The sequence below is a fragment of the Pararge aegeria genome, chromosome Z, assembly GCF_905163445.1.
Source record: "Pararge aegeria chromosome Z, ilParAegt1.1, whole genome shotgun sequence".
NCBI lineage: Eukaryota > Metazoa > Arthropoda > Insecta > Lepidoptera > Nymphalidae > Pararge > Pararge aegeria.
In genome coordinates this window covers 1,169,750-1,197,286 of record NC_053208.1, presented here as the reverse complement: position 1 = coordinate 1,197,286, position 27,537 = coordinate 1,169,750, and the positions used below count along the sequence as shown (strand labels likewise).

Here is a 27,537-nt window from a genome sequence, read left to right as displayed (position 1 = left end):
CTATATTACCATGTCAACTTACAAAATATGTTTTAGATGTAAATATAGGCTTTAATGAATTTAACGTAAATACAAAATAAGAGCTTTCCGATCAAGGGCAATTATCAACGCATTGTTTTAATGTCCGAAAACAGAACAAAATTAAAAACATACGGAAACCGTGTACACGACTTATATTGAAGCATCAAAATACACTTTAGATGGGTTTCTCGAACAAACGATTAGTCACTTCATAACATTTAGGAGTTGACAATAATAATGTTACCTCTAATGTCCATAAAATGGGAAAATGGGAATTTGTGAGCTAGCAACATTCCGCTTGTGTTAAGTGAGAAACGCGCGGGGCGTTTTCACTGTTTTTGGACACAATGCACTGCATACAATAAAAGCTGAATGAGGATTATGTATGTTCTTAAATCAATGGCCCGAACTATATGTAGGATGTTTGATTGAAAATTTTATTATTCTTGTCGCAGGAAGCTGGGTCCATCCTGGAGAATATGCATCTTCAGGTGAGTTTTTATTTATATTTATTCTAGTTTCTAGTCAATTGACTATAAAAACCTGTCTGGATTGCCTATCAGTGCAACAACCGTACCTTAAAAACTTGTTTACGTGGTTGTTAGCTAAATTGCTCTTGGTATTTTTATTGGCGATATGTCACGGACTGCGTAGCCATTAAATTAAAGCCCTCCAAGACTTTAGGAAGCCTTGTGAATCTCAAGGCTTCCTAAAGTCTGTCAAAAAGCCCGAATGACTCCTCAAAAATAAGTGCAATCTGTATCCATACAATTACTCACATACAAATCTGTGGTTATGGTATATAAAACATTCATTCGTAGTCATTGTTGTTTTATTTGCATACGTTTTATGTAAATGCATTTGTTTAAAATAATGCTTATTAATTATTTATGTACACACTCATTTTCCGGTTGATCCGGTTTAATCCGGTTTGTATTATGATAGTTTTGTTGATTTTTTTGATGATTATGTTTATGTACTAAACAAATCCATATTTTAAAATCTTTATAGTATTTCAAAATCTCTGTAATTACACATATTCGAATATCTCAAGTCGGAATCTTACATGTTATATAAATAATTTTGCATTCACGAGGTTAAGGTATCGAACGTACTTTCGGCGGCCATGTTATGTGGCGTAGTTCCTCAATTTCACTCGAAATAGTTTTATATTAAGCTCGTCGAATGATTACCGATCAGTTTCCTACGTTCTTGTCAGAAACGTTCTAATGCTCTGTGCGAAATTGTTTCTGGATTCTTAAATTGATTTTATACGATGCGATAAACGTATTTAAATAAAAATACGGTTGTTATGTTTTTTTTTAAAACTGCTACACGAGACTATTGAGTTATTGATATAGTCTTGGTGTTGCATAAATTATTGAATTTCTTAAATTTAATAACATTGTTATGATTAACAATATCACTATTTTTTTTTGCACTCTTTATTTGTTTGATTTAATTTGTACACATAGGAGAGGGGGCGCAGGATTTGTAATGTTTTACCATCTTCGAACAGTCCATCTTAGCGGTACTTTTTAGTATAAAATGTCTCTTAAAAATTATAAAAGGATACTTCACATATGAAGAAAATCATGTGAGAGTGACACCAGGTGAGATTGAAGTCATGGGCTAACTTAAACTTGTATTGGATTAAAAAACATACATCGTAATGTGTGGCATGCATAGTTAAGTAATGGGTTTTTCAATTGTAATTGTTCAAGTTATTATTATGCTTTGGTCGCAAGTTAAAAGCTGAGCTATTGTAGGGTGCCCATAATTATCTTTTCCGGGGACTTATCTTTTGTAATTTCTGTATCGTTAAGTAAAAAAAAAAAAAATATATGTTCATAAATTGGGTTCATTATGAAATATTAAAATATCCGCACAGAAAAAAAAAATATCCTGTATTTACATATATATGCCGAGGTCCGCTTTTGCCACTGCACGCCCCCAGTCCGGCCCCCTCCTCGTCCCCTGTGTATGTACAGTGATAACGTCCATTGACTACTAATTCCTAGTCAACTAATTAGTCGTTTCTTCTATTTTCATGCGTTCTAACCATACGTTGCATCAACTTGCAGTTAATGATAACTATTTTGGTGAGTGAATTGTATTATTATTTTTTTTATATTAGAATAATTTTTCGTCTCGCTTTTCACCCATACTGAACTATTTGTCTCATTTTAATTTTATTCATATAATTTAAATGACAGCAGTTATTATTATTTCTCTTTTTATTCAATAACGGCTTCATTCTCTCCAGATTTGCAGGGATGGCTTTTAATATAAATGCTTGTATGAGAATAATTTACAATACTGTCTTTATAATAATCGGTAAAAATTTAAGTTGAATATATACAGTTCTTGTGGTAACTGGAATAAGTAAATCTGATCGGTCTTCATATGTAAAAAAAAATTAACAAAGATTTAAAAAAAAAAAAATTGCTTTAAAATCTACTTGCCTCTATAGTACAAAGAAAATGCTCAGCCAAATTACACACGTATAACTTATGAACACAATTTCGTATTTAATAATAATTGCTTTTTATTTTGTGTTCTTTCATTCTTCATCAAACTAAACTTAAGGTTCTATAAAATATACTCTGTTTTTCGGCGCTACACTTTGTGAATCGAGGCTACAAATCATCACTGTGACCTATGTTTATAGCCAATTTCCTTCAACGTTTGTTAGACCTCTCAGACCCTGCTCCAGTATAAATATTTATAATTTAAGTCGTCATAATAGCTTATATCAGTACAGTGCTGGACTAAAGGCCTTCCCGACGGCAGGGTATGCCCACATCACCACTCTGGGCGGACGGGTTGGTGGGGACAATAGATGGTGGTATTTAGAACTAAGGAAACTGCTTTCTCTTCTCACTCCCTGTGACACTCGCGGGACTTTATTCTTTACTGCCGTCACAAAACACGTATCATCTATAGAAGAGATAACTAAATTAAAAAAAAAAAACAAAATTAATTTATTTCAAGTAGGCTTAGTATAAGCACTTTTAAAACGTCAAGTCTGTCTGTTTGTAGTGACTCTACTACGGTTCGGAAGGCAGATTCCACCGAGAAGAAGCCGGCGAGAAATTCAGCAGTTGCTCTTTTCCAACATCAACAATTCACATTTTACATTTCAACATTCATTTTTCTATCTTGTAAGAGATGAAAGCGGAGCCGGATGTTTCAAAGCAACCTTGTCATTAAGAAATTCATCAAAGTTATAGTAACGTCGCTGTAATAAAGGTTTTTTTAACATATTCTTTAAACTTATGCATTGGTAGGTTCAAAATTACTTTAGGAATCATAAATTATAAAAACGAAACTAAATACTAAAATATTAAGATGTAGCAATCTATAAAAAGTAGTCCCAAGAGTATTTTTTTTTGTCTGTTTTCTATTCCGACGTGATGCCACGTTTATTAAGGCCCTATAGGTTAAGTGTTATGTAATTATCGAAATCAAGTAGAATTTTAATATTTCAATTGTTTTGCTACAAAGCTGTCCCCTTGGTGTAATGGGCAGCATTATCGAGGTGTAGACTAGGATAAATCAAGATTAATTTGAGTAGTATTTTGATAGGTGGTTTGAGTTTAGCTGTGCATTTACCGGCTAACTCAGAACAGCAATAGGAGCAGAGTCGAGGGTCTAAGCTTACAAACTAGCCCAGCAGTTCCCTATGCCCAATAGTGGGACACAAATAGGATTTTGTAATAACCGACAACTCTGAGAGCTCATCTCGGAAACAGTCACTTCATACTAATAAATCAACTCCATAAATGGGAAAATCCCTTTATGGAGCACTCGGTTGGTACACACTCACACACCAAGTGCTCAAGAGGGTATTTAGTTAGGAGCTTCCTAATTTTTTTATTATTTATAGGTTTGGCCAATTTTAGTTTATAATATTGTAAATAAGATAATTGTTATTGATAATTGCTATGGATTTTTATCTGAACTAAACGTTATTATTATTACAGTTTATTTTATTATTTATATATAATCTGTAATATACTTATATATAACTGTAATATATATATATACAGATATAAAATATCAGTCATCTTAGTACCCATAACACAAGCTACGCTTACTTTGGGACTAGATGGCGATGTGTGTATTGTCGTAGTATATTTATATTTATTTATTTATTACAGTTTGGGATAAGTAACAGTAGTGACACCCCTTTCAATAGGAAATAGTGTGGAAATGCGACACAACTTTTGGACATGTCAGTTTTGTTTAAAGGAATTTGCACCATCATCTCTGCCGTTAAAGCCAAAGATTTCAATCGTAGATATGCTGTAGTAGGGGAGAACCCTCAAGATTTACATCAACTACAGATGAACTACGAATGTGTACTACTCACTTAAAATCTCCTCCATTGTTTACTACTTAATTCGCAGTATTACACTGTGCATTTCAATAGGAAGGCAGCCATTTCCTTTACGTTAATACTGACAGTATTTTTTTTTAGCAACAATCGATCTGAGATCTGTATATATGGGTATATATTGGCCAATCTTTGATAAGAACTCATTTGAAATGGGTGAGCAAAATTACGAGGCTGTGTCTGCGTTTCAAATATTTGTTTGGAATTAAACTTTTTGCAATATCCATAGATAAACAATGGTGCTACTCATATCCAATTAATTCCACAGTTATTTCTACTCACGTTTTTGCGATATTAAAATAGAATAGAATGCATATTATAAATATTTATCAATACTTAAATTCTAAAAGTGTCGGTCTTGTATCTAATTTAATACTTTCTAATATAGTGCATTAATTCACACCCAAGCTTTTTTATCGGTTACGTAATGCTTTCAACTATAATGGGATTTTTCTATGAGCTAACGTTTAATACAAGCTTTGAACTTTCTAAGAGACATCTTCTCTCTCATTATTCTTAACTTTATATGTCGAACCAATTTATATGAGACATAATTAAAGCATGATCATCGTCATCATTAACATCGCATTAACTCATCACCGGCCCACTACAGAGCACGGTTATCGTCCCACAATGAGACGGAGTTAAGGCCGTAGTCCACCAAGCTGGCCCAGTGCGGATTGGTGGACTCCACACACCTTTTGAGAACATTATTTTGAACTCTCAGGCATGCAGGTTTCCTCACGAGTTCTCCTTCACCGTCGAAGCAAGTGATATTTTAAAACATGATGCGACCATGAAATGCGAGCGTTAGTATATATTTTTTTGTTGTTCAAAATTATATACTTTATTACAGGTATGGGCAAGGAGGTAGAAAATCTCATCTTGGAGAACACCGAACTTTTAGCCACCAAGTGAGTTTGCATCTTTATCAATAATAATAATAATAATAATAATTAAACTATTCAATGTTTGGACAATTAATGCCGAACTGCTCATTTAAAAAACGGCTGTGTTTTTGTGTCTCTATGTTCTTTCTTCCACTTCACTTATCAATCTTTCTTAAAATTCTTTAATTAATATATTTTTTTCTCAAACATGAACTTGATCATAATTTTAACAACAAACCTCGAGATAAATCTATTGTACTGGCCAAATACATTTGTCAGCAGCGGCCGGAAAATTTTGTATGAAAATCCATATTTGTTGCGGTTCAGTGGCCAAATAAATTACACAGTAAACTAATATTTGTCGTGTAGTTTAAAAATGGAACCATGGCAAGCGAGGAGGTAACTCATCGAAGGTTTTTTTTTTAAATTTGTAACTGGCTTGCAAATAGAAAGCTGTTTATTAAAACAAATGAACATATTATGAAAATTAAACTTAATTTGCTATACTCCGCGAAAAGCAGGAGAATCCTTAACTTAACAATTATTCATTGTAAAGTCAACATCTCCTGAAGATGCTCCGGTTTCGGAGCGAAACGTGCGTAGAGGGTACATTGCCGAAGATCTGTTTGAATTACACCAAACAGATTCTCCTGCCTTTCACGGAGCATAGCAAATTAGGCTTAATTTTCATAGTAACGCCCGCTTCTATTTTCAATAACAAATTAACAGCATCGAAGAATTGATTGGCAGTAAAAGCAGTACGTAAAATCAACGATAGTATCCAATCTTGACCTCACAGCAACGCATAACACGTTTGTCCATCAATACCTCTTTTGCTGGCCGCTGCAGTTATGCATAGCGTCTTCTAGGCAAGTGAGTCTCATCTTAGGTTAGGCCTTAGGTCATCTAAACTTTCCGTCAGGTTCCGTTCAAATCAAGTGTGAACAGGCATCTTCTAGGCAAGCACGCTCCACCTTAGGCTGCATCATCAATTACCATCAGGTGTGATTGCAGTCAAGCGTTCGGTTATAATCATTAAAAAAAAGACATTGTGGTCAAGCGCTGGTCTATTACAGTATGAAAAAAAAACTACTATACTATAATGCGCTAAATCCAAAAAAGTGCACGCGTGGTACAAGGTTGAGGTTGTGGTCAATCGCTGGTCTATTACAGTTAAAAAAAACAACTACTATAATGCGCTAGATCCAAAAAAGTGCACGCGTGGTACAAGGTTGAGATTGTGGTCAAGCGCTGGTCTGTTACAGTATGAAAAAAAAAAAACTACTATACTATAATGCGCTAGATCCAAAAAAGTGCACCCGTGGTACAAGGTTGAGATTGTGGTCAAGCGCTGGTCTATTACAGTTAAAAAAAACAACTACTATAATGCGCTAGATCCAAAAAAGTGCACGCGTGGTACAAGGTAGAGATTGTGGTCAAGCGCTGGTCTGTTACAGTATGAAAAAAAAAAAACTACTATACTATAATGCGCTAGATCCAAAAAAGTGCACCCGTGGTACAAGGTAGAGATTGTGGTCAAGCGCTGGTCTATTACAGTATGAAAAAAAACTACTATACTATAATGCGCTAGATCCAAAAAAGTGCACCCGTAGTACAAGGTTGAGATTGTGGTCAAGCGCTGGTCTATTACAGTTAAAAAAAACAACTACTATAATGCGCTAGATCCAAAAAAGTGCACGCGTGGTACAAGGTAGAGATTGTGGTCAAGCGCTGGTCTGTTACAGTATGAAAAAAAAAAAACTACTATACTATAATGCGCTAGATCCAAAAAAGTGCACCCGTGGTACAAGGTAGAGATTGTGGTCAAGCGCTGGTCTATTACAGTATGAAAAAAAACTACTATACTATAATGCGCTAGATCCAAAAAAGTGCTCCCGTGGTACAAGGTTGAGATTGTGGTCCAGCGCTGGTCTATTACAGTTAAAAAAAACAACTACTATACTATAATGCGCTAGATCCAAAAAAGTGCACCCGTGGTACAAGGTTGAGATTGTGGTCAAGCGCTGGTCTATTACAGTTAAAAAAAACAACTACTATACTATAATGCGCTAGATCCAAAAAAGTGCACCCGTGGTACAAGGTTGAGATTGTGGTCAAGCGCTGGTCTATTACGGTTAAAAAAAACAACTACTATACTATAATGCGCTAGATCCAAAAAAGTGCACCCGTGGTACAAGGTTGAGATTGTGGTCAAGCGCTGGTCTATTACAGTTAAAAAAAACAACTACTATACTATAATGCGCTAGATCCAAAAAAGTGCACCCGTGGTACAAGGTTGAGATTGTGGTCAAGCGCTGGTCTATTACAGATAAAAAAAACAACTACTATACTATAATGCGCTAGATCCAAAAAAGTGCACCCGTGGTACAAGGTTGAGATTGTGGTCAAGCGCTGGTCTATTACAGTTAAAAAAAACAACTACTATACTATAATGCGCTAGATCCAAAAAAGTGCACCCGTGGTACAAGGTTGAGATTGTGGTCAAGCGCTGGTCTATTACAGATAAAAAAAACAACTACTATACTATAATGCGCTAGATCCAAAAAAGTGCACCCGTGGTACAAGGTTGAGATTGTGGTCAAGCGCTGGTCTATTACAGTTAAAAAAAACAACTACTATACTATAATGCGCTAGATCCAAAAAAGTGCACCCGTGGTACAAGGTAGAGATTGTGGTCAAGCGCTGGTCTATTACAGTATGAAAAAAAACTACTATACTATAATGCGCTAGATCCAAAAAAGTGCACCCGTGGTACAAGGTTGAGATTGTGGTCAAGCGCTGGTCTATTACAGTTAAAAAAAACAACTACTATACTATAATGCGCTAGATCCAAAAAAGTGCACCCGTGGTACAAGGTTGAGATTGTGGTCCAGCGCTGGTCTATTACAGTTAAAAAAAACAACTACTATACTATAATGCGCTAGATCCAAAAAAGTGCACCCGTGGTACAAGGTTGAGATTGTGGTCAAGCGCTGGTCTATTACAGTTAAAAAAAACAACTACTATACTATAATGCGCTAGATCCAAAAAAGTGCACCCGTGGTACAAGGTTGAGATTGTGGTCAAGCGCTGGTCTATTACAGTTAAAAAAAACAACTACTATACTATAATGCGCTAGATCCAAAAAAGTGCACCCGTGGTACAAGGTTGAGATTGTGGTCAAGCGCTGGTCTATTACAGTTAAAAAAAACAACTACTATACTATAATGCGCTAGATCCAAAAAAGTGCACCCGTGGTACAAGGTTGAGATTGTGGTCAAGCGCTGGTCTATTACAGTTAAAAAAAACAACTACTATACTATAATGCGCTAGATCCAAAAAAGTGCACCCGTGGTACAAGGTTGAGATTGTGGTCAAGCGCTGGTCTATTACAGTTAAAAAAAACAACTACTATACTATAATGCGCTAGATCCAAAAAAGTGCACCCGTGGTACAAGGTTGAGATTGTGGTCAAGCGCTGGTCTATTACAGTTAAAAAAAACAACTACTATACTATAATGCGCTAGATCCAAAAAAGTGCACCCGTGGTACAAGGTTGAGATTGTGGTCAAGCGCTGGTCTATTACAGTTAAAAAAAACAACTACTATACTATAATGCGCTAGATCCAAAAAAGTGCACCCGTGGTACAAGGTTGAGATTGTGGTCAAGCGCTGGTCTATTACAGTTAAAAAAAACAACTACTATACTATAATGCGCTAGATCCAAAAAAGTGCACCCGTGGTACAAGGTTGAGATTGTGGTCAAGCGCTGGTCTATTACAGTTAAAAAAAACAACTACTATACTATAATGCGCTAGATCCAAAAAAGTGCACCCGTGGTACAAGGTTGAGATTGTGGTCAAGCGCTGGTCTATTACAGTTAAAAAAAACAACTACTATACTATAATGCGCTAGATCCAAAAAAGTGCACCCGTGGTACAAGGCTGAGTTCGAGGTTGTGCGTGTGTTGCAGAAACGCCCTGAACGTGGTGAAGGACGATCTCATAGTTAAAGTTGACGAGTTGACCGGGGAGCAGGAGATATTGCGCGAGGAAGTGGCGGCCTTGAGCTCCGCCCGGGAGAAGCTCCGAGAGCGCGTGTCACAGCTCGAGGAAGAGCTCCGTCAACTTCGAGACGCCCTGAGCGCCGGGGCCGGCACGGTGGCCGACGAGGACGAGGCCGACGTGCCGATGGCGCAGCGACGCAAGTTCACGCGCGTTGAGATGGCCAGAGTTCTCAGGGAACGTAATCAGTACAAGGTGAGCAGTAATTCACGTACTTTCATATTCAAATTCAAATAAAAAATTCGAGTAGGCCTAATTAATAAGCACTTTTGAAACGTCAAGTCAGTCTGTTTGTAATAATAATAATAATGATAAAAATTTGGAAAATCCAAAAGTGCACGACTCAGTGACCTACAATCGTCGATTAGAATTAAAAAAAAAAAAATTAACTCAAATAATGGATTTTTTCACAAGTTAGAGTGTTTTCGGGTTTCACACATGACGGACAGGAATTTTTTTTAACCTATTTTGGTGTTTTTTTCCAATTCTATTGCAGTAAATCAAATTTTTAAAAGTATGGAATTAATCTCCATTTAATTATCTCGACAATAGTATGCACTATTGTCGAAATAATTAAATGGACCTACTATTTTCTATGAATATATATTCTTTTCTCTTTACCGGAAATAACGATACTGTGTATGTATTGCAGGAGCGCTTTATGGAATTGCAAGACGCAGTCCGCTGGACGGAAATGGTGCGCGCAAGTCGAGTCGACTCGTCCATCGACAAGAAGAACAAACAGAGCATTTGGAAGTTCTTTAGCAACCTTTTTAGGTAAGTCCGTCTTATAAATGTGGCACACTGAGATTGTTACATAATTTAATATAATTTACAATTTTCACTTTTCTCGTAAGCCATGCATGAGAGTGGAAGAAATCGCTATTTAGCAATAAGGCCACCAAATTTCACCCTTTTGCTCTAGTATGTTTATATCTGGTATATAATAAAAGTGTATTCATTCGATCTTTCATTAATCATTCATTCATTCCTTCATTCTTACATTGATACATACATAAATACATTCATTCATGCATGCATTCCATCATTCATTCATTCATTCATTGCAGTATTAAGGCGATATGAACTTATTGAGCTCGCCATGAATAACTCACAATTTAGATACTAAAATCGCAAATGAAATTGTCGTTTAAATCTCTGTGTGACACACTTTGGTGTAAATTTTGTTGAATCGTCATCATTATCATAGTTATATCAACAAATGCACGTCTATTGCTGTACATGGGGTCTTTTGTAGGGGGTTCCTAATGCTACTGTCTTGTGCCTTTTGTTGTATAAATAAATAAATAAATAAATAAATAATAAATATACTACGACAATACACACATTGCCATCTAGCCCCAAAGTAAGCGTAGCTTGTGTTATGGGTACTAAGATGACTGATGAATATTTTTTTTGTATAATATACGTAAATACTTATAATATACATATAAACGCCCAGACACTGAAAAACATTCATGCTCATCGGCGAACATTTTCCAGTAGTGGGAATCGAACCCACGGCCTTGGACTCAGAAAGCAGGGTCGCTGCCCGCTGCGCCAATCGGCCGTCATGTATGCATGCCTCGAAACTAGTTTTGCCTTATAATTTTGTTCTGTGTAAGAAAGGATAGTACTGATATAAAATAAAACGAAACTAACCGATTCCACTGTCCTATTGACAATGTTTTCTATGGAAATGATTTTAGGCTTGACAATTAAATAATAAATAAATATAATTCATACCACGATATTATGATTTAAGTAGTAAATAATAAATAGATAAATAAATACTAAATATACTACGACAACACACACAAAGCGTAGCTTGTGTTATAGATACTAAGATGACTGATGAATATTTTTATGAATAATAAACATAATATACAGATAAACATGCATACACTGAAGAACATTCATGTTCATTTGACCTTCGTTACAGAACTATATTTGTTACTATAATAGAACGGAACCTTTTTATCACAATAATTGCGTAAGTGTGATAAAAACGTTTATTTCTATTCAGCTACTGCTAAAATGCTTGAGTTATGCTTTTAGAATTATTTTTTAAAGCGAATATTTCATATGATTTTGACCAAACTAACCTGTGCGCAAAGCTCAGTTAAAACCATTTTCCCATAAGCATTTGTTTATATAGGCATTGCATATTGTTTTAAATAAAATTTGACGACCTCTATGGTCAAGTGATAAGCGCTGTGGTCTTAAAAGTGGGAGGTGCCGGGTTCGATTCCGTGGCGGGGGCAATTCGTTTATTTATATTTTCTGGAATTTCTCTCGGCTTCGGCCGTGGCTAATTAACACCTTCTCGATAAATTCGTGCCGCTAAGCGATTAAGCGTTCCGTTACGTTGCCGTGTCCTACTTCATTTTGTTATTTGTTAAATACCTGAAGGATTATGTAGAACATACTTTTTTGCTTGTTTTTTATGTGCGAATATACTTCTGTATTGCGATATCAATTGTGCGTGCTTGCGAAAGGCTTGTGATTCTGGTATCCCACTAGGCAGATGATCATCATCTTTCCCAGCCTTTTAATGCCCCACGGTTGGGCACAGACCCCCTCTATCACGGAGACAGTTCCAGATCATAAATCCACCACGGTGCTCCAAAGTGTGTCGGTGGGCCTTAACGATTATTATCGCAAGTGAGAGAAATAAACCGCCACCGATGCTTCACGTGCTCTCTTAGGCACGGGGGTTGACACCGCTAGTACTAACAAATTCCTCATACACAAAAAAAACGCAATATCTTGAAATTTTTCGCACGACCCGGGATTCAAACAGGGAGACTTCGTGATTCGTATTTAAACTTTCTAACCACTAGACCAACGTGGCAGACTAGTGATAACTTCTAAGCCATCGGCAGGTGTCTTTGCATCGTTCGAGTCCATACAGGACTGGAGTGAATCGATAATGCAGTCGTATTTATATCCAAATACCCACCAACTCAATATCACTAACATTGGTTGTCAATCAAGTTAAATGAAAATTAAATGAAAATTTATAATTAAATAATAATTAACAGCGCATTTGTTAAATAAGCAATTTAATAAAATATTGGCCTGAATTAAATTACAGTTATCAAAAGTTAAATTATTTTCCTGCTTTATAAAATTAACTAGCTGTTGCCTGCGACTTCGTCTGCGTTTTTTTTTTTTAAAGTATTCAGTATCGCTAAGCCTTAAATGAGGGGTTTGCTACTGTCCGCTGATGAGTTTTGTCCTCTATCTCCAACCTCATTCATGAGATCAACACAAAGTTTGGCCAAAATTAAACACATATTATAACCTCTATAGTACAAAAATAATTATTTAAATCGGTTATAATTTGTCGGAGTTATGGTGTAAAATCGTCAAACAACCTCTTTCCCAAAATAACTGAGCTTAGTTTCGGGATAAAACGCATCCTATATTAATTCTAATACATTAAGAAATATGTGTACAAAGTTTCATGATGATCGGTTTATAAGTTTTTTCATAAAAGCGTAACAAACAAACTTACGTTCACATTTATAATATTAGTAGGGATGTAACACTGGGCAGACGCAAATTTACAAGTATCGATTTATCCCAAATTTCTAAGTTAGTCTTTATTAATGTGTCACCTAAAAATCTTTTTTACTCTCAGTTGCTCATAGCATTGCTGTAAGTATATTAACAAGCGTTTCGTGATAATCTTTGACTTGTATATTGGCAAATATAAATGACATTATTGTACTAACATTGTATTGCTTAGCGGTGGTAGCTAAGCGCGTTTACGACTCCACGTTCGGGGGGGCCGAGTTCGAATCCTAGCACGCACATCTTACTTTACTAAGTTATGTGCGTTTTAAGCTATTAAAATATTACTTGCTTTAACGGCGAAGGAAAACATCGTACGGAAACCTGCATGCCTGAGACTCTTCCGTAATGTTCTCAAAGGTGTGTGGCGGCCACCAATCCGCAATGTGCAAGCGTGGTGGACTTGACCCCTTCTTATTGTGAGAGGAGACTGTGCCCTACTGGGCCGGTAATGGTTTGACTTGATTATGATGATGACCGTATTGTGGCGTGTGCCGTGTGCAGATTAGAATACAGTTGTCACCAGTGGCGTGCATAGAGGGTATGCACAGGGTATGCGGATTATATAAAATGATACAAATCTCAGTACGAGTTATAAAAAACTGAAGGAACCTAAGGTCTTTTTAAGACTACCTTTACGTGTTTATAACTCGTACTGGCTTCACATTCTCATTCGATATCATCTGCATACCCTGTACATACCATCTATGCACGCCACTGGCTACATGCATACTTATAATATACAAATAAACACCCAGTCACTGAAGAACATTCATGTTCATAACACAACCATTTTGTTGACACACCAGTTGTGGGAATCAAATTCGCGGCCTTAGACTCAGAAAGCAGGGTCGCACCCACTGCGCCAGTTGGCCGTCTTAGTGCACTTTAAGCACTTAGCACATTAAGCTAGGGTGCTAGCTAGCAAAAAATATTTTGTGCAATGACTTTGACTTTGACTTTGACTTGTGATGTGGTGGTAGCTCGAGCGAGCGGCCGCAGCGGCCGCTGTCGACACCCCACATGCGGGCGGTGGACGCGCCGCAGCCGTCTATGCGGCACTCCAGGACGCAGGCGGACTTCATCGAGACGCAGCTGTCCGATCACCACCACCGGCGCAACGACCACGCGCGCTCCGAACAGTTCCGACAGGTGAGCACACGACTTATTCATCCTACTATCCTACTATGCTACTATATCCTACTATCCTACTATCCTACTATCATCTATCATCATCAGCACATAGCTCGCAGAACCGATTGGGGTTCCAAGGTGTTGGAATGGCGCGTGTTCCAGAAACTTTAGAGACCTTTAGTTTGCAGGTAATGTCACATAGGTCACCAACGAATATAGCATCAGAAAAAAGTTTATTGCCCACTTTTTAAACTAACACTGAAACTTTTTAATTAATCATGTTAATGTCATTTCAATTTATTAAAATTAGTTAGTTGGGTTCCATTTTGAATATTATTATCGCAGTAATTTTAAAATTATGGTCAAGTTTATGGATAATTCGTTACCTTTTTTTTTTATTTGCGATCAGGTTCGGGCGCATGTTCGCAAAGAGGACGGGCGCACGCAGGCGTACGGATGGAGTCTCCCGTCGAAGAGTGGGCATGGACACAAAGGCAATGCCTGTCTTTCGCTGTCCTCCGGAGGTGTACCAGTGCCAGTACCGGTATTCTGCAGGTAACGTGTTGAGTTCACTCACCTTGAGCCGTTCTATCGCAGGACAGCTATGCTGCCCTGGTAGCGCTAGAATAAGTTAACACTGATTCTAGCGCTACCTCTTTTGTTTTATAAGCTGACGCCCGCCATTGTTGGCTTTGTGCGTGTGTGTTTATCCGTGATGTTCTCCGCGTCGCTGATTTTCAGTCACCCTTATAGAATTGTGGCGGACTCCATGTTAACAAACTAGATGGCGCCACAAGATCCTACATTTCGCTATCGAAGTATTAGAATTCAAATCTTTATTTGCGTCATCGCAGGTTAACAAATTTGATCTTATAATACACATTTACTTTACATTACACGTTCCGTGCTACAATCTGTCATTCTATGTCATGCAAATTATAATAACACCTTAATTGTAAAATTATTTTTTCATTTTATACAAAATGTCAGAAAATTAAGGTTTCAAAACTGTGAAATAAATAACAATAAAAACTTAAAATGAAATAATATAAAGTTAACCAAAATATACACCTATACCAATAGAGGGTCATATAATTATATGACGAAGGTGCACTTGTCTTCACCGGCGAAGACTGAGAGGGTTCCGATTTCTGACGTCACAGTCAGGTGGGTTTATTCGTTATTTATAAGCCAAAAGTTCCAGTTTCTGGAACTGCGATAAGGAGCCGTTGTCCTCGAAGTCCCTTCCCCCCATGTCTTCGAGCCCTGGGGCTCCTTTTTATGGGGCGCTTTTGTCCCCGGAGACGCTGTTACAACAATTACGGTGTTTCTCGGCTACTGTCCGTCTGAAGAAAGAGTGTGCACTATTATTGCTCTCCGATTCCAAGGACGTGGGTGCGATCCCCACAACTGGAAAAATGATTGTGTGATAATCATGAATGTTTTTCAGTGTCTCCGAGATTATCTGTATATTATAAGTATTTATGTTTATTATTCAGGTTAATAAATAAATGAATATACTACGACATTACACACATCGCCATCTAGTCCCAAAGTAAGCGTAGCTTGTGTTATGGGTACTAAGATAACTGATGAATAATTTATATGAATAATATACATAAAGAAACGCTTTATTAAATTGACTAAAAAAAAAAAAACAATTACCCAAAACACTATACAATTAGTTTTATTAAATCAAAGATAACAAATAATTTAAAATAACAAATTTGACAGAATAAATGGCAGAGTCACAATGTTCAACGTTCGACGACTGACAAGGTAATGGCCGCTTGATCGTTGTCAACTGCCTTATATAGGGAGCGCGCCTGCCTTGTTGCTTGACGAAACTTTATTTCTAACAATATATAGATAAACACCCAGACACTGAAAAACATTCATGTTCATTACAAAAATATTGTCCAGTTGTGGGAATCGAACCCACGGCCTTGGACTACGAAAGCAGGGTCGCTACCCACTGTGCCAATCGGCCGTCAATATTCATCAGTTATCTCATAACACAAGCTAAGCTTACTTTGGGGCTAGATGGCGATGTGTGTACTGTCGTAGAAAATTTAAATTTATTTATTTATTTGGTACTCATTGAAAAATAAAATTACGTATAAATAACTACTCGGACGAAATTTTAACTCGTATTTCTTAGAAACGAGTGCTATAATAAACTAAAATACTTTAATATTCAATTATTCTTTTTCAGGCCACTAGCTGAGTCAGAGCCACAGATGACGTTGTTCTGCGCGGCCGGCGTCGACCGGGGTGGCGGGCGCACTCCCGACGGCGGATGCATGGTGGGCGAAAGTGTCTTCTACGACGATCGTCAAGAGAAGACAGAGGACGGTGTGTGTTTAGGTAAGGTATTTCCGATCACTTACCGTTTGATTATCGAGTCGATGTTTTGTTTTGTTTTGCCACTATTTTGTAATCAAATCAAAATAATAACTACGCTAACAAAGCTTTTTTTTTAGCTGTAATAGACTGGCTTCGTCTTTCCTAACGTCAAAGGTTATCTGGAAGAGATCGCTTTATAAGACCGCCTTTGCACGCCCCGTTTTCTATTCTGTGTCTTTGTATTATACGTGTGTTACTTTGTGTAAAATGTGTGTGTGCAATAAAGTATTCAAACAAACAGACAAACTGGCGCTTGACCACATCTCACCTGATGGAAAGTTTTGATGTGGCCATGATGGGACACGCTTTGAGATGCCTAGTAACTCTTGTTTTAAAGATACCCTGGTTGTAAGAATTGGGTAACACAGAACTCGGAAGGGTTCTTTTGAGTGTATGATTGCGAGCTTTTATTAATAACGCACTGAATCTTAAAATCTGAAAGCTTATTATAAAATAAACGACTTCCTAAATGAGAATACTTAATATTGACAATAATAAGTCCGCCTCTCAATCTGGTTACAGCGCCATCACAGGGTTCCATTTCAAATGTAAACATTGGATTGACATTCTTTTTTGAAAATATAATAAACTAGCTATTGCCCGCAATTTCGTCTGCGTTTGATTTTGTTTTTAAAGTATTCAGTATCACTAAGCCTTAAATGAGTATAGTAGTATACACACATGTTATATATATATATATAACATGTGACTGTCAATTAATTATAGACAAATAATTTGCAATAAAATAAAATTGCGACTATAATTAAAGATCTAAGCTATCCTATCTCTTAAGTTGGACCAGAATGCTGACGGTGTGCCAATTTAATTTAAAATCGGTTAAGTAGTTTAGGAGTCCATCGCGGACAAACATCGTGACAGGAGATTTATATATATTAAGATATGTAATTTATATGCCATTGTAATGGACTTTTGTTTAAATAAATAAATAAATCTGTATTTCAGCGTACGAAATGAACGCAGTGGGCCAGCCGCTAAACTCGCCCGAGGTGGAGCAAATCGACGCCCAGTTGGAGTCCACGCGAGAGGTGCGCGCTCTCAAGAACCAGTCCTCACTGGTCTGGATTTGTTCTAGCAAGCAGTCGAGGGGTGTTGTTATGGTGAGTGGACTTTTTGACAGCCTGACCCTGCTTTCTGTGTACAAGGCCGTGGATCCGATTCTCACAACTGGAAAATGTTAGTGTGATGAACGTGAATGTTTTTCAGTGTCTGGGTGTTTATCTGTATATTTTCTGTATTTATGTATATTATATTCATAAAAATATTCATCAGTCATCTTAGTACCCATAACACAAGCTACGCTTACTTTGGGGCTAGATGGCGATGTGTTTATTGTCGTAATATAATTAATTTACTTCCTTGATCAAATGCTACATTGATAACGCTTGCGTCCCACATATACATGTAAACCGTATTTTGAGAAACTGAAAATACTAACCTTTCCTTGTTTGTATATTTATGAAGTTCTGGTATTTATCAAAAAGAACAAATCACTTGTTGACATATAGTGATAGCGAACGCAGGAAAAATAAATTATTGTTTAGGCCGCATTCCACAGCGTTATTTAGGAATAGTATTTTCATTATGGCGCCTAATATATACAACAAATTGCCAGCGTCGCTAACAGAAACATAAATCTTGTAGATTTTAAAGATAACATTAAAAAATTGCTTATTGGGAAATGTTATTATACCATCCAAGATTATTTAACAGACACAATATTATAGTTTTGATATTTACAGTGATATTATAATTTGACATGAATAATAATAGATTAGATATTTGTAATTTTGATGTAAGTCTTAAATTTGATTCTCTCTCTTATTTTAATAATGTCGACTGATTTAACATCTAGAACAGTATTATTATAGTAAGTAGGAAATGTTATAAAGTATGAAATATATATATTTTTTGCATGCCATCTAAGGCGGATTGTTTGCCCTTATATTTGATCTACCAACAATTTAAAACCAATCAGCAAATAAACGAATTGAATTGAATAACTGAAAGCCGGAATTGAAGAAATTCGAAAATGTCACTTCCTTCTCACGTATGTTACTTTGAAGAACCCCGAGAATAATGTTTTTTTTTTCTTTTAAATTGTTTTTATTTATTTATTAAGAGCACTAACAACCCGTATTTAAACATAGCACACACTCAAAAACATGGACTGATATGCGCGTCAATTACAAATGCCCACAGCATTGACAGAACGTCAACAGTAAACTTAATTTTTTAAGGAAATTAAATAAATTTTACCTTATATTATAATATGTAGATTTGATGCACCCTTTGTAACATCAGGAAGGACCTACGTGGTTACAGATAACACAGGTTTTCCTTTCAGGTTAGGACATTCATGTACATTTTTGATCCATTATTTTTAGCCTTTTTTTTTATACAGTGAAAAGGCCTGACGCATACCACCCAGTTGGGGGAAACGGAATAGTTATGTGGGACTTGCACCCACTAAACACTCTGTGTGTCCCTCGATACACCTATTAGTGAAAGCACGGGATTCACTTGCGTATTTGACCCTCCCCCCTCCCCTTTTTAAACCCATGTAGACCCCTAAGTTTGTGATCCCCCAGTGCATGGCGGGTCCCATCGCTGATGATATATATATTATTGTTACGGTCGAGCGTATAACGATAGCTGCCGTACATAATCTGTATTGCATTTCAGATAATCGACGCGAACAACCCGGCGGAAGTGATAGAATCGTTCCCCGTGAGCGACAAGCATATCCTGTGCATCGCGTCGGTGCCGGGCGCTGTGGACGAGGACTACCAGGAGCTCCGAGCCAGCCAGGACCGCGCCGTCGTCGCACACGACACTGACAACAAAAGGCATTCGGTAAGCACACAGTCTGCTACACTTAAGAACGTTACAAAATTAAAACGCGACCTAAAATGTTCGCATTTATTTTCCACTTGTTTTTGTTTTTTGTTTATTTTTTATTGGAAACGCAGGTTCCGTACAGTCGCACGAAATATTATAGTAATTCTTTTACAGTTAGCCTCTGAAATTACCTACATGATGACATACGTCAGTACTCGCTGCCAATCGCTTGTTGCGTTTATTTTAATATTGACGACATAGAGATGAAGCGAGGGGAGTCCAAAAATCCGCAAAGGGCCATTTTGGTATGTTGGTCTCCATATACCTTTTGAGAACATTATATTGAAATCTCAGGGATGCAGGTTTTCTCACGACGTTTTTCTTCACCGTCGAAGCAAGTGATATTTTTAAATACTTAAAACGCACATAACTTTGAAAAGTTAGAGGTGAGGTGAGGCGCACCTCTAACTGGGATTTGAACTCCGAAAATGAAGTGGAGCTCCTACCCACTGCGTGCAACCGCCACATAATTTTATCAGTTAAAAGGATAATTAATCAGTTATCCCTACTTGATATACGATACTTTATATTTTATTCCAAAATTTTACTGAATAACTTATCTTGATAAGTATTAGTGTGTAATTGTTCGTAAGTATGTATATAATAATAATACAGCCTTGGTTTTCCTAATCCTAAGGTTGCCTGGAAGAGATCGATAAGGCCGCCCTTTGTATCCTACTTTTTAAGTTTATTTTTGTTGTGTCCATTGTTTTTTTATTTCCTATTTGTGGTGTACAAATAAAGTGTATAAATAAATAAATAAATGAATAACTAAGAATAAATAGTGCATACAAAACTTTTTTACGGGTGACTGTCATTTTTGAACCGGATAACCGGTGTCAAGCTGTTAACCTTTTAGTCCAAAATATGATCGAGAAAAACTTATGTTTTCTTGCAACGGAGTGAACTCAGTCCCTCGTCCTAAAAGGGAGGTCGTAATCTACTAGAGTATCGCCACTTATGTATTACTTCTTCGTGCTGTGTCAGTAATAAAAAATACTAGTACATAATACTGATAATGATTTTATCATCCCTAAGGGTCAGTTCAGACATGATGGATAACTCCTCGCACAGGCTCCAAAGCCTTCTCTGCCGATATTCATAATTGTTTCTACTTACGTTCTAAGTTTAGGTAACACGGTGCAATATTCAATGCAACAAGTAAATTATTCGAGCAATTTTCCTTTCTGTCAGAACTGAATACTACTGTCGTCGAGGCCGAATGCTTTTCAAAATTCAAAATTCATTTATTTCAAGGAGGCCTAATATAAGCACTTTGAAACGTCAAGTCTGTCTGTGTGTAGTGACTCTCAAATTCCACCGAGAAGAAGCCGGCAAGAAACTCAGCAGTTGCTCTTTTCCAATATCAACAATTTACGTTTTACATTTCAACATTTATTTTTCTATCTTGTGAGAGATGAAAGCGGAGCCGGATGATTCCAAGCAACCTTGTCATTAAAAAAATCATCAATTGTATAGTAACCTCGCTGTAATAAATGTGTTTTAACAAATTCTTTAAACTTGTGCATTGGCAGGTCCAAAATCACCTTAGGAATCATATTATAAAAGCGTATACTCAATTCTACAAATGACTTCTGTCCATTTCGCAGACGATGTGCAGATTTTATTTATAGGGGCACTTGTAAAGTTAGTAATTTTGATTGTTCCAGCAATCGCTGTTCTGCGTCGGCAAGAGCGACTCCTGCGAGAGCCAGAGCAACGAGAGCCAGGTGTCCAGCAGTAGTGGGACGGGAGACCACGGAGAGAAGGAAGTTGTAGTCGGCAGCACAAGATTGGTGAGTGCATCTATTATAGCATTTAAGTAGCGATTCCCCGCGAAGTCGAGTACGTTTCTCTATTATGAAAATTAAGCTTAATTTGCTATGCTCCGCGAACAGCAGGAGAATCTGTGTGGATTTATAATTTCTTCAATCCGGAGGAGATGTTGACTTTACAATCAATAATTGTAGACACAATTATCTGGTGTAAGAATAGTTACAAACAATCGATTTTAGACTACGAAATTCCGCGGATAATCCGGTTACTTATGTTTCAGGTGCAAGCTACCCTCCTAACGCCGCCGAGGACGCCTTCCAAGGATGCGCCTTCGCAGGAAACCAGCGAAGGCAAAGAGTCCGACGGGTCCGCCGCAACCAAGGTTCCTGCCACTGACAGTCCGCCGCTCTCCTCCACACCCATCAATGGTACCAGCAACCAATACTTGTAACTTCCACCTTCTCGACTCCCTCCATGGCATTGTGGTTAAGGTTGTTTTTAAAATGTGAAAGATTAATACCCGTTTTTACTAAACCTAGGGAACGCATAAATCGTATGCGCAATTTGGGTGATACGTAGAGAAAAAAAAAATACGTGTGTGTACTTATGTACACGCGTTAGAAGTAATTTTTTTTTAATCTTCATTTAAAGAGCTTTGTCGTCAATGCGACTATGCCGCTCTGTTAAAGCCACTAAATTATATTTAACTTACCGCTACATATACATTATAGGAATCTGTAATTTGGATGATATGTTTCCTAAAACTATATTTATACCGCCAATAGATTGGTATATACAGTTTGTATTAAAAATGGTATGGACTCATTCCGAACACATTCCATCAAAATATGGAATACGTCTTCCACCACACCACATTCTGTGCAGTTGGGTGTTGAAGCCTTACCCATTAAATAGGCGAATTTATTAAATAGAATGTGCCCCGATCGAAGTCGTAACAAAACTACAGTGTCCCTCCTATTCATTGAAGTGTCTTGAATCCGAGGAGTCATCAAAGGCTCAGCTTGTATGGTCTTGTACCAGATACCTTTTTCTTTTGATCTCTTGCCAAAGAACTCTTTCCATAACCCGCAGCACATTTTTTTGACCAGATGTAAGCAATCGGTATAAAACGGCAATACCGATATCTCAACTCCCTCAGAAGTTGCTTCTCTTGCCATTCGGTCAACGATTGTATTACCCATTATATTAACATGTGAAGGAATCCACTGTAAAACTACTTTTTTAGATTGTTTATCAAAATCATGGATGAGATTCAAAATTGCATAAGCTACGGGTGTACTTCTAATATTAGATGCACACGAGCTATATTGTGAGCGCACTTCTGGAATCTGAAAATATAACAAATTTATTTATCCCCATCGATTGACGAAATATAAGATAAACCTTCCAGAATTGCTCAAAGTTCTACGTACATAATACAAACATTATCATCAATTTTGAACTTTAAAGATTGTAATGTTTGATAATCTAAAAAGGCTGCACCAGAGGGATTCTCCTCTTTAGCACCGTCTGTAAAAATTTGGTAAAATCTACTAATGTTCATCATACTGTTGTTTGGCTTTATTAATACTACTGATATATACTTTAATAGCTTCCTTTAAATTAACACTGCTAACCCACGTTTTTAGTGAAAATAATTCAATTTGTTCACTTTGGTTCATTGAACATTAAAATTTGAGATTTTTGTACAATTAAATCACCGGAATGAGCCCGAAGACTTTGACAATTGAAAGTGTACACTGTCAAACATTTTTTTTGAAAAACTAACATGTTGACTATAGCTAACTTCAGGTTGTCGGATTTATCTCACTCGATTTCGCAACTACCTTCATCCTGTTAAAATCGTGTAACCATGTGCGCGCGAATTTCGTTACATCGTATAATTTCACTCCCATGATGATTTCCTTACGCCGCGAAAGTAGTATAATTTCAAAAAACGTTTCACCAACTCAGATGATGATTGACGTCTTTAGGCGCCATCTAAAGTTAGGACACAGTTATGCAGTGCATAATATTTAGGGAACTTGTAAACTGATAACTGTCAGGTAAATAAGACATAACTGTTTAATAACCTTAAATTCATACGAAAAATAGAAAATACGATACAACAAACACACCTAGTAGACAAGTTAGGTTATATGAGTGAAAATCGATTGGTGAAATAGCCTAATAATCTTCTTTGATTAGGCGTTACTTTTTATGGCATTGCCTCTAGTCATTAGTGATAACTGCGAGAGCTGCTTTATTTTACTGGTCTGATGGGAGGCCTCGGCCGTGGCTAGTTACCACCCTAGCGATGACGCGTAGAAACATTAAAAAAAAAAAAAAGTGAGCAACTCACTACTGTGAGATTGCAGTCAAGGGCTAACTTGTAATGAAATACATGAATCAAATTTCATTTATTTCAAGTTTATAGGCACTTTTTAAACTTCAAGACCAAAACGGCAGATTCCATTGAGAAGAGCCGGCAAGAAACTCAGCAGATTGCTCTTTTTCAACATCATTTTACAGTTTGCGATCTTTTAAATTTTATATCTTGTGAGAGATGAGAGCGGAGCCTCCGAGCCGCATTGTCGTTAAGAAACTCGTCAATCGTATAGTAACCATGATTTATTAAATGTATTTTAACACATTGTTCAAGCTTAAGCATTGGTAGGTCCAGAATTAACTTTGGAATCATATTATAAAAGCATAAACTCAATCCCACAAATAGCCTCTGCACCTTTCGCCAACGATATGAAATAAAAAGTATGAACAGTCACGGGACGCCTGGCAGATGTGAAACATCGAAATTATTTTGTACAAGTATAAGGCACAAAAGTACAGATTATGACAGGAACTCAATATGACAGGATAAAAAAATACAATATTACTAATTTTCTGAAAATGATGACTGTTTACTTAATATACATTTATTTTCTTCATATACAAAATGTTTTAATTCAAGAATTTCTTTACAAAGGTGAAAACTCAAGTATTTTCATCAACATATAGTACATATATTCTATCATACAGCGTAGCGATGCGTCGCCGCCGCTCTCCGCCTATAGATGTTTCACACCAAAAAGTGGTAGAGTGATTTATTTTGAACTTGATGTATTTCTCAGCGGAAATCGAGGCGACGAACTCCCCGGAGCGGGGAGTGGACGCGTTTACTGAGGAGCAAAATGCGGATGATACTTCGGATGGACGCACCATGTCCACCGTGATGGCGACCATGTGGCTCGGCACCAAGAGTGGCAACCTGTACGTGCACTCCGCCATACACAACTACAGAAAGTGCTTGGCCAGGTGAGCGTATTGTATAACTAGTAAATACGAACCAATATAGTAAAAAATGTACCGTACGTATAAGTATGCAATGAATATTGAATGACCTTTACTTCAAAATTCGCAGGATACCACTATCAGTGGCGTGCACAAGGTTTTTTACCCGGGTATGATGAAGGAAGATGGCTGAAAATCCTTCCCCTTTATGAGTTTTACGAAAATTATAGGGTATGCTGTGCTTTTGTGCATGTATGAAGTGTACGCCACTGACCACTATTGTACACTATACTCATGTCTTTATAATGTTATAGTTTTCCATAAATTATGTAGTTCTATCAAGTAAGTGTAAGTGGCCGTGCCGTAATAACAAGTTGTAAAATAAATTGGCTTGAAATTCGGTCAGTTATTCATTTGAAAGCTGTAATAAAAATGTTGGTTGAATGAGCAGGTCGAGTAAACGTTGATTGGGTTCATTGACCATTCGATTTGCACGTTAAGGTAATATCAGATTTTTCAACAAGGGGGTAAAGTAATGTCTTATTTTACGGGCGCCGGGATTAATCCCAAGTGAACAAGGGCTTTAGAATAACTCCCGAGCGTAGTGAGGGTGTGGCATCTAGAGTCCTGAGTGTAGCGAGGGTTTTAGGGGCGCCCAAAAAGAGAGCAACTCTAACCCTGAGTTGAATATCTACTTTTCCCAACTCGCGAGGCAATAAAATCAAGTTTTGGAGGATGTCTTTTTAAAATCTCTATGGCTTGTGAGGTGAGAGAGGTGAGAGACAGGGATGCCATGTTACAATCAATAGATTTTTTTTAATTAAAATCTCTTTGGGCAGGTGTGGTTTGTATTCCTCATTGAAATCATAAAAGCCCCCAGGGACTCCTTATCAACATTACTTAGCCACTAAGCTTATAGTATATATTGACGTACTTGACCTTTCAATATTAGGCTACTTAATAAAGCATTGTGGAGCGAGTGGAGTAAAAATTTTCTTTAATTAGTAAAAATAATCGTTTACATTCATAAATACCATATGAATGCGGTGAATGAATGAACGAATGAACATAATTTGATTGTACATAACCCAGAAAACAAAAATAAAATGCATATACAAAAGAAGGAAGGTATAATATGGCGGCTATATAGCGGTGTTTAATGTCTCGCAGGGTGAAGCTGAACGACGCTATTCTGTCGATCGTGTGGTGCGCTTCCCGCTGTGTGGTGGCGTTAGCGGATGGCACCATCGCGATATTCGCGCGTCACCAGGACGGCCAGTGGGACTTCACGCAGTACTGGCTCATGACGCTTGGCGACCCCAAGTGCTCAGGTATATATATATACTAGCCGTTTCCAGCCCGCTTCGCTGGGCGAATTGAAAAAGGAAATAAATTACATTTTACGTTTCATTTTTATTTATTTTTTTCATATTTTTATTATTCTCCTTTTTTTTTATTTTTGTATGAACATAAATAGGCCCCGCGGATAGAACTGTAAGCATCGATATTGTTTAGACTTACTCAAATTCCAAATTCCATCGATTTAGCCTGTATCTTTCATCCAGGTGATTTTTCTCACTAATATTCATTGTAACTTTCAATGTGCAATCATTATAACATTTCCGTGCCTTTCTTCCAAAAATTAATAATAATTGACATGAAGAAAAAAATTTGAAATGAGCATTGAAAGTTTAAGTTAAAGTCATTGCAAGTCTCATATGTGAAGTTGAAATCTGTCTAGGTTCAAGTGCGACGAATTTTCTGTTAACTAAAATTTTCTCCGTGACATAAATTTTTTATAGAAAATTAATTGTGCATGTTTTTTATGAATTCTATTGGAATAAGTAACTAAATTTATTTTCCACATCTCATGTGCTTGGAAAATGCATTCATTTTAATCTGTTACATTTCCGCGATCCCGCAATAAAAGAATTCGTCGGTTATGTAGTCTGCAAAAGTAAAATGAATGTAAAATTCTTAGTCCGTTGATTGGATAGCTACATGTAAAGTTAAGTTTTTGAAACCTCTCAATGACTTTTTCTCCGCTGCCAAAAAGACGATTGTTGTAAGGAAATACACGAATATCCCTACATACACGAAGATCCCCACCAAATTTGGAGTCTGTAGAAGTTACAGGTTAGAAATAAAAATTTTAGATTTTAACACCCACCCCCGCAATTCCTGTCGGAAGTAGACTTTATTGAAATCCATTTTGAGATGTTCTTTATGTGAATAATAAAAGATTCCTACCATATTTAGAATTTTTAGAAGCTATATTTTGAAATTGAAATTTTTTGTTGTTAACACCTACCCCCGCGAACCTTATTGGAGGTGATTCATTGTAAAATCCGCTCGAAGATCATTTTTAGAGCTATCGCTTGGAAATTGAAAATTTTCATTGTTAACGCCCCCGCAATCTTCTTTGTAGTAGTAGGGGTGAGCTATCGTAAAATTCGTTCATAGCCTATTTCTACACCTCTTACAGAAGATTCCTACCAAATTTGAAGTCTATAGGAGCTATAGTTTAAAAACGGGAATTGTTCATTGTTAACGCCCCCGCAATCCCCTTTGGGGAATGAATTTCTTAAAATCTATTCATAGCTGACCTCTACATAGCAAAAGTAATATTCCTACCAAGTTTCACGTTTCTAAGTCTTATGGTTCCCGAGATTTCGTGGTGAGTGACTATATAGATGGGAATTCTTCGATTATCATCGAAATTTTTAACTTTTTATCGGGCTTTTTTAAAATTTTCTTACATACAAAACTTTCTCCTGACAATTCTGAAGATAAAAAAAAGCCCAATTGGTCCAGCCGTTCTCCACTACCGTGAGTAGATTCTTAGCTGAATGTAAAAAACCATAATCCGTTTAATACACTCTGTTGAAATCCATGAAAACAAAAGAATCAAGAGAAAATGCTTATCTTTTGTTTTTATTAGCGGGATAAATGTTCATAAAAGTAAAACAGCAATAAAAAAATGAAGGAATGTTGGAATTCAAAAAATAGATAGCCATAAACCATCTAGGAAAAATTTCGCATCGAATGGTGGTAGTTTCAT

At 36.9% G+C, this 27,537-nt stretch overlaps 1 protein-coding gene across 2 annotated transcripts in view; it reads left to right on the top strand.

The window, feature by feature from the left end:
- The window catches only part of LOC120636027 (JNK-interacting protein 3), a 58,384-nt gene that overhangs the window by 14,171 nt on the left and 16,676 nt on the right, over positions 1 to 27,537 (top strand). Inside the window, exons 7-20 of one of the 2 annotated variants that reach the window (XM_039907267.1) lie at positions 477 to 512; positions 2,106 to 2,123; positions 5,277 to 5,334; positions 9,284 to 9,569; positions 10,027 to 10,151; positions 13,937 to 14,105; positions 14,497 to 14,642; positions 16,303 to 16,454; positions 17,457 to 17,611; positions 19,197 to 19,367; positions 21,083 to 21,208; positions 21,469 to 21,616; positions 24,317 to 24,500; positions 25,647 to 25,807. In XM_039907267.1, the coding sequence (XP_039763201.1) occupies positions 477 to 512; positions 2,106 to 2,123; positions 5,277 to 5,334; positions 9,284 to 9,569; positions 10,027 to 10,151; positions 13,937 to 14,105; positions 14,497 to 14,642; positions 16,303 to 16,454; positions 17,457 to 17,611; positions 19,197 to 19,367; positions 21,083 to 21,208; positions 21,469 to 21,616; positions 24,317 to 24,500; positions 25,647 to 25,807 (1,935 nt within the window). The remainder of the gene's footprint in view (positions 1 to 476; positions 513 to 2,105; positions 2,124 to 5,276; positions 5,335 to 9,283; positions 9,570 to 10,026; positions 10,152 to 13,936; positions 14,106 to 14,496; positions 14,643 to 16,302; positions 16,455 to 17,456; positions 17,612 to 19,196; positions 19,368 to 21,082; positions 21,209 to 21,468; positions 21,617 to 24,316; positions 24,501 to 25,646; positions 25,808 to 27,537) is intronic. The other variant, XM_039907268.1, reaches the window with a different exon arrangement.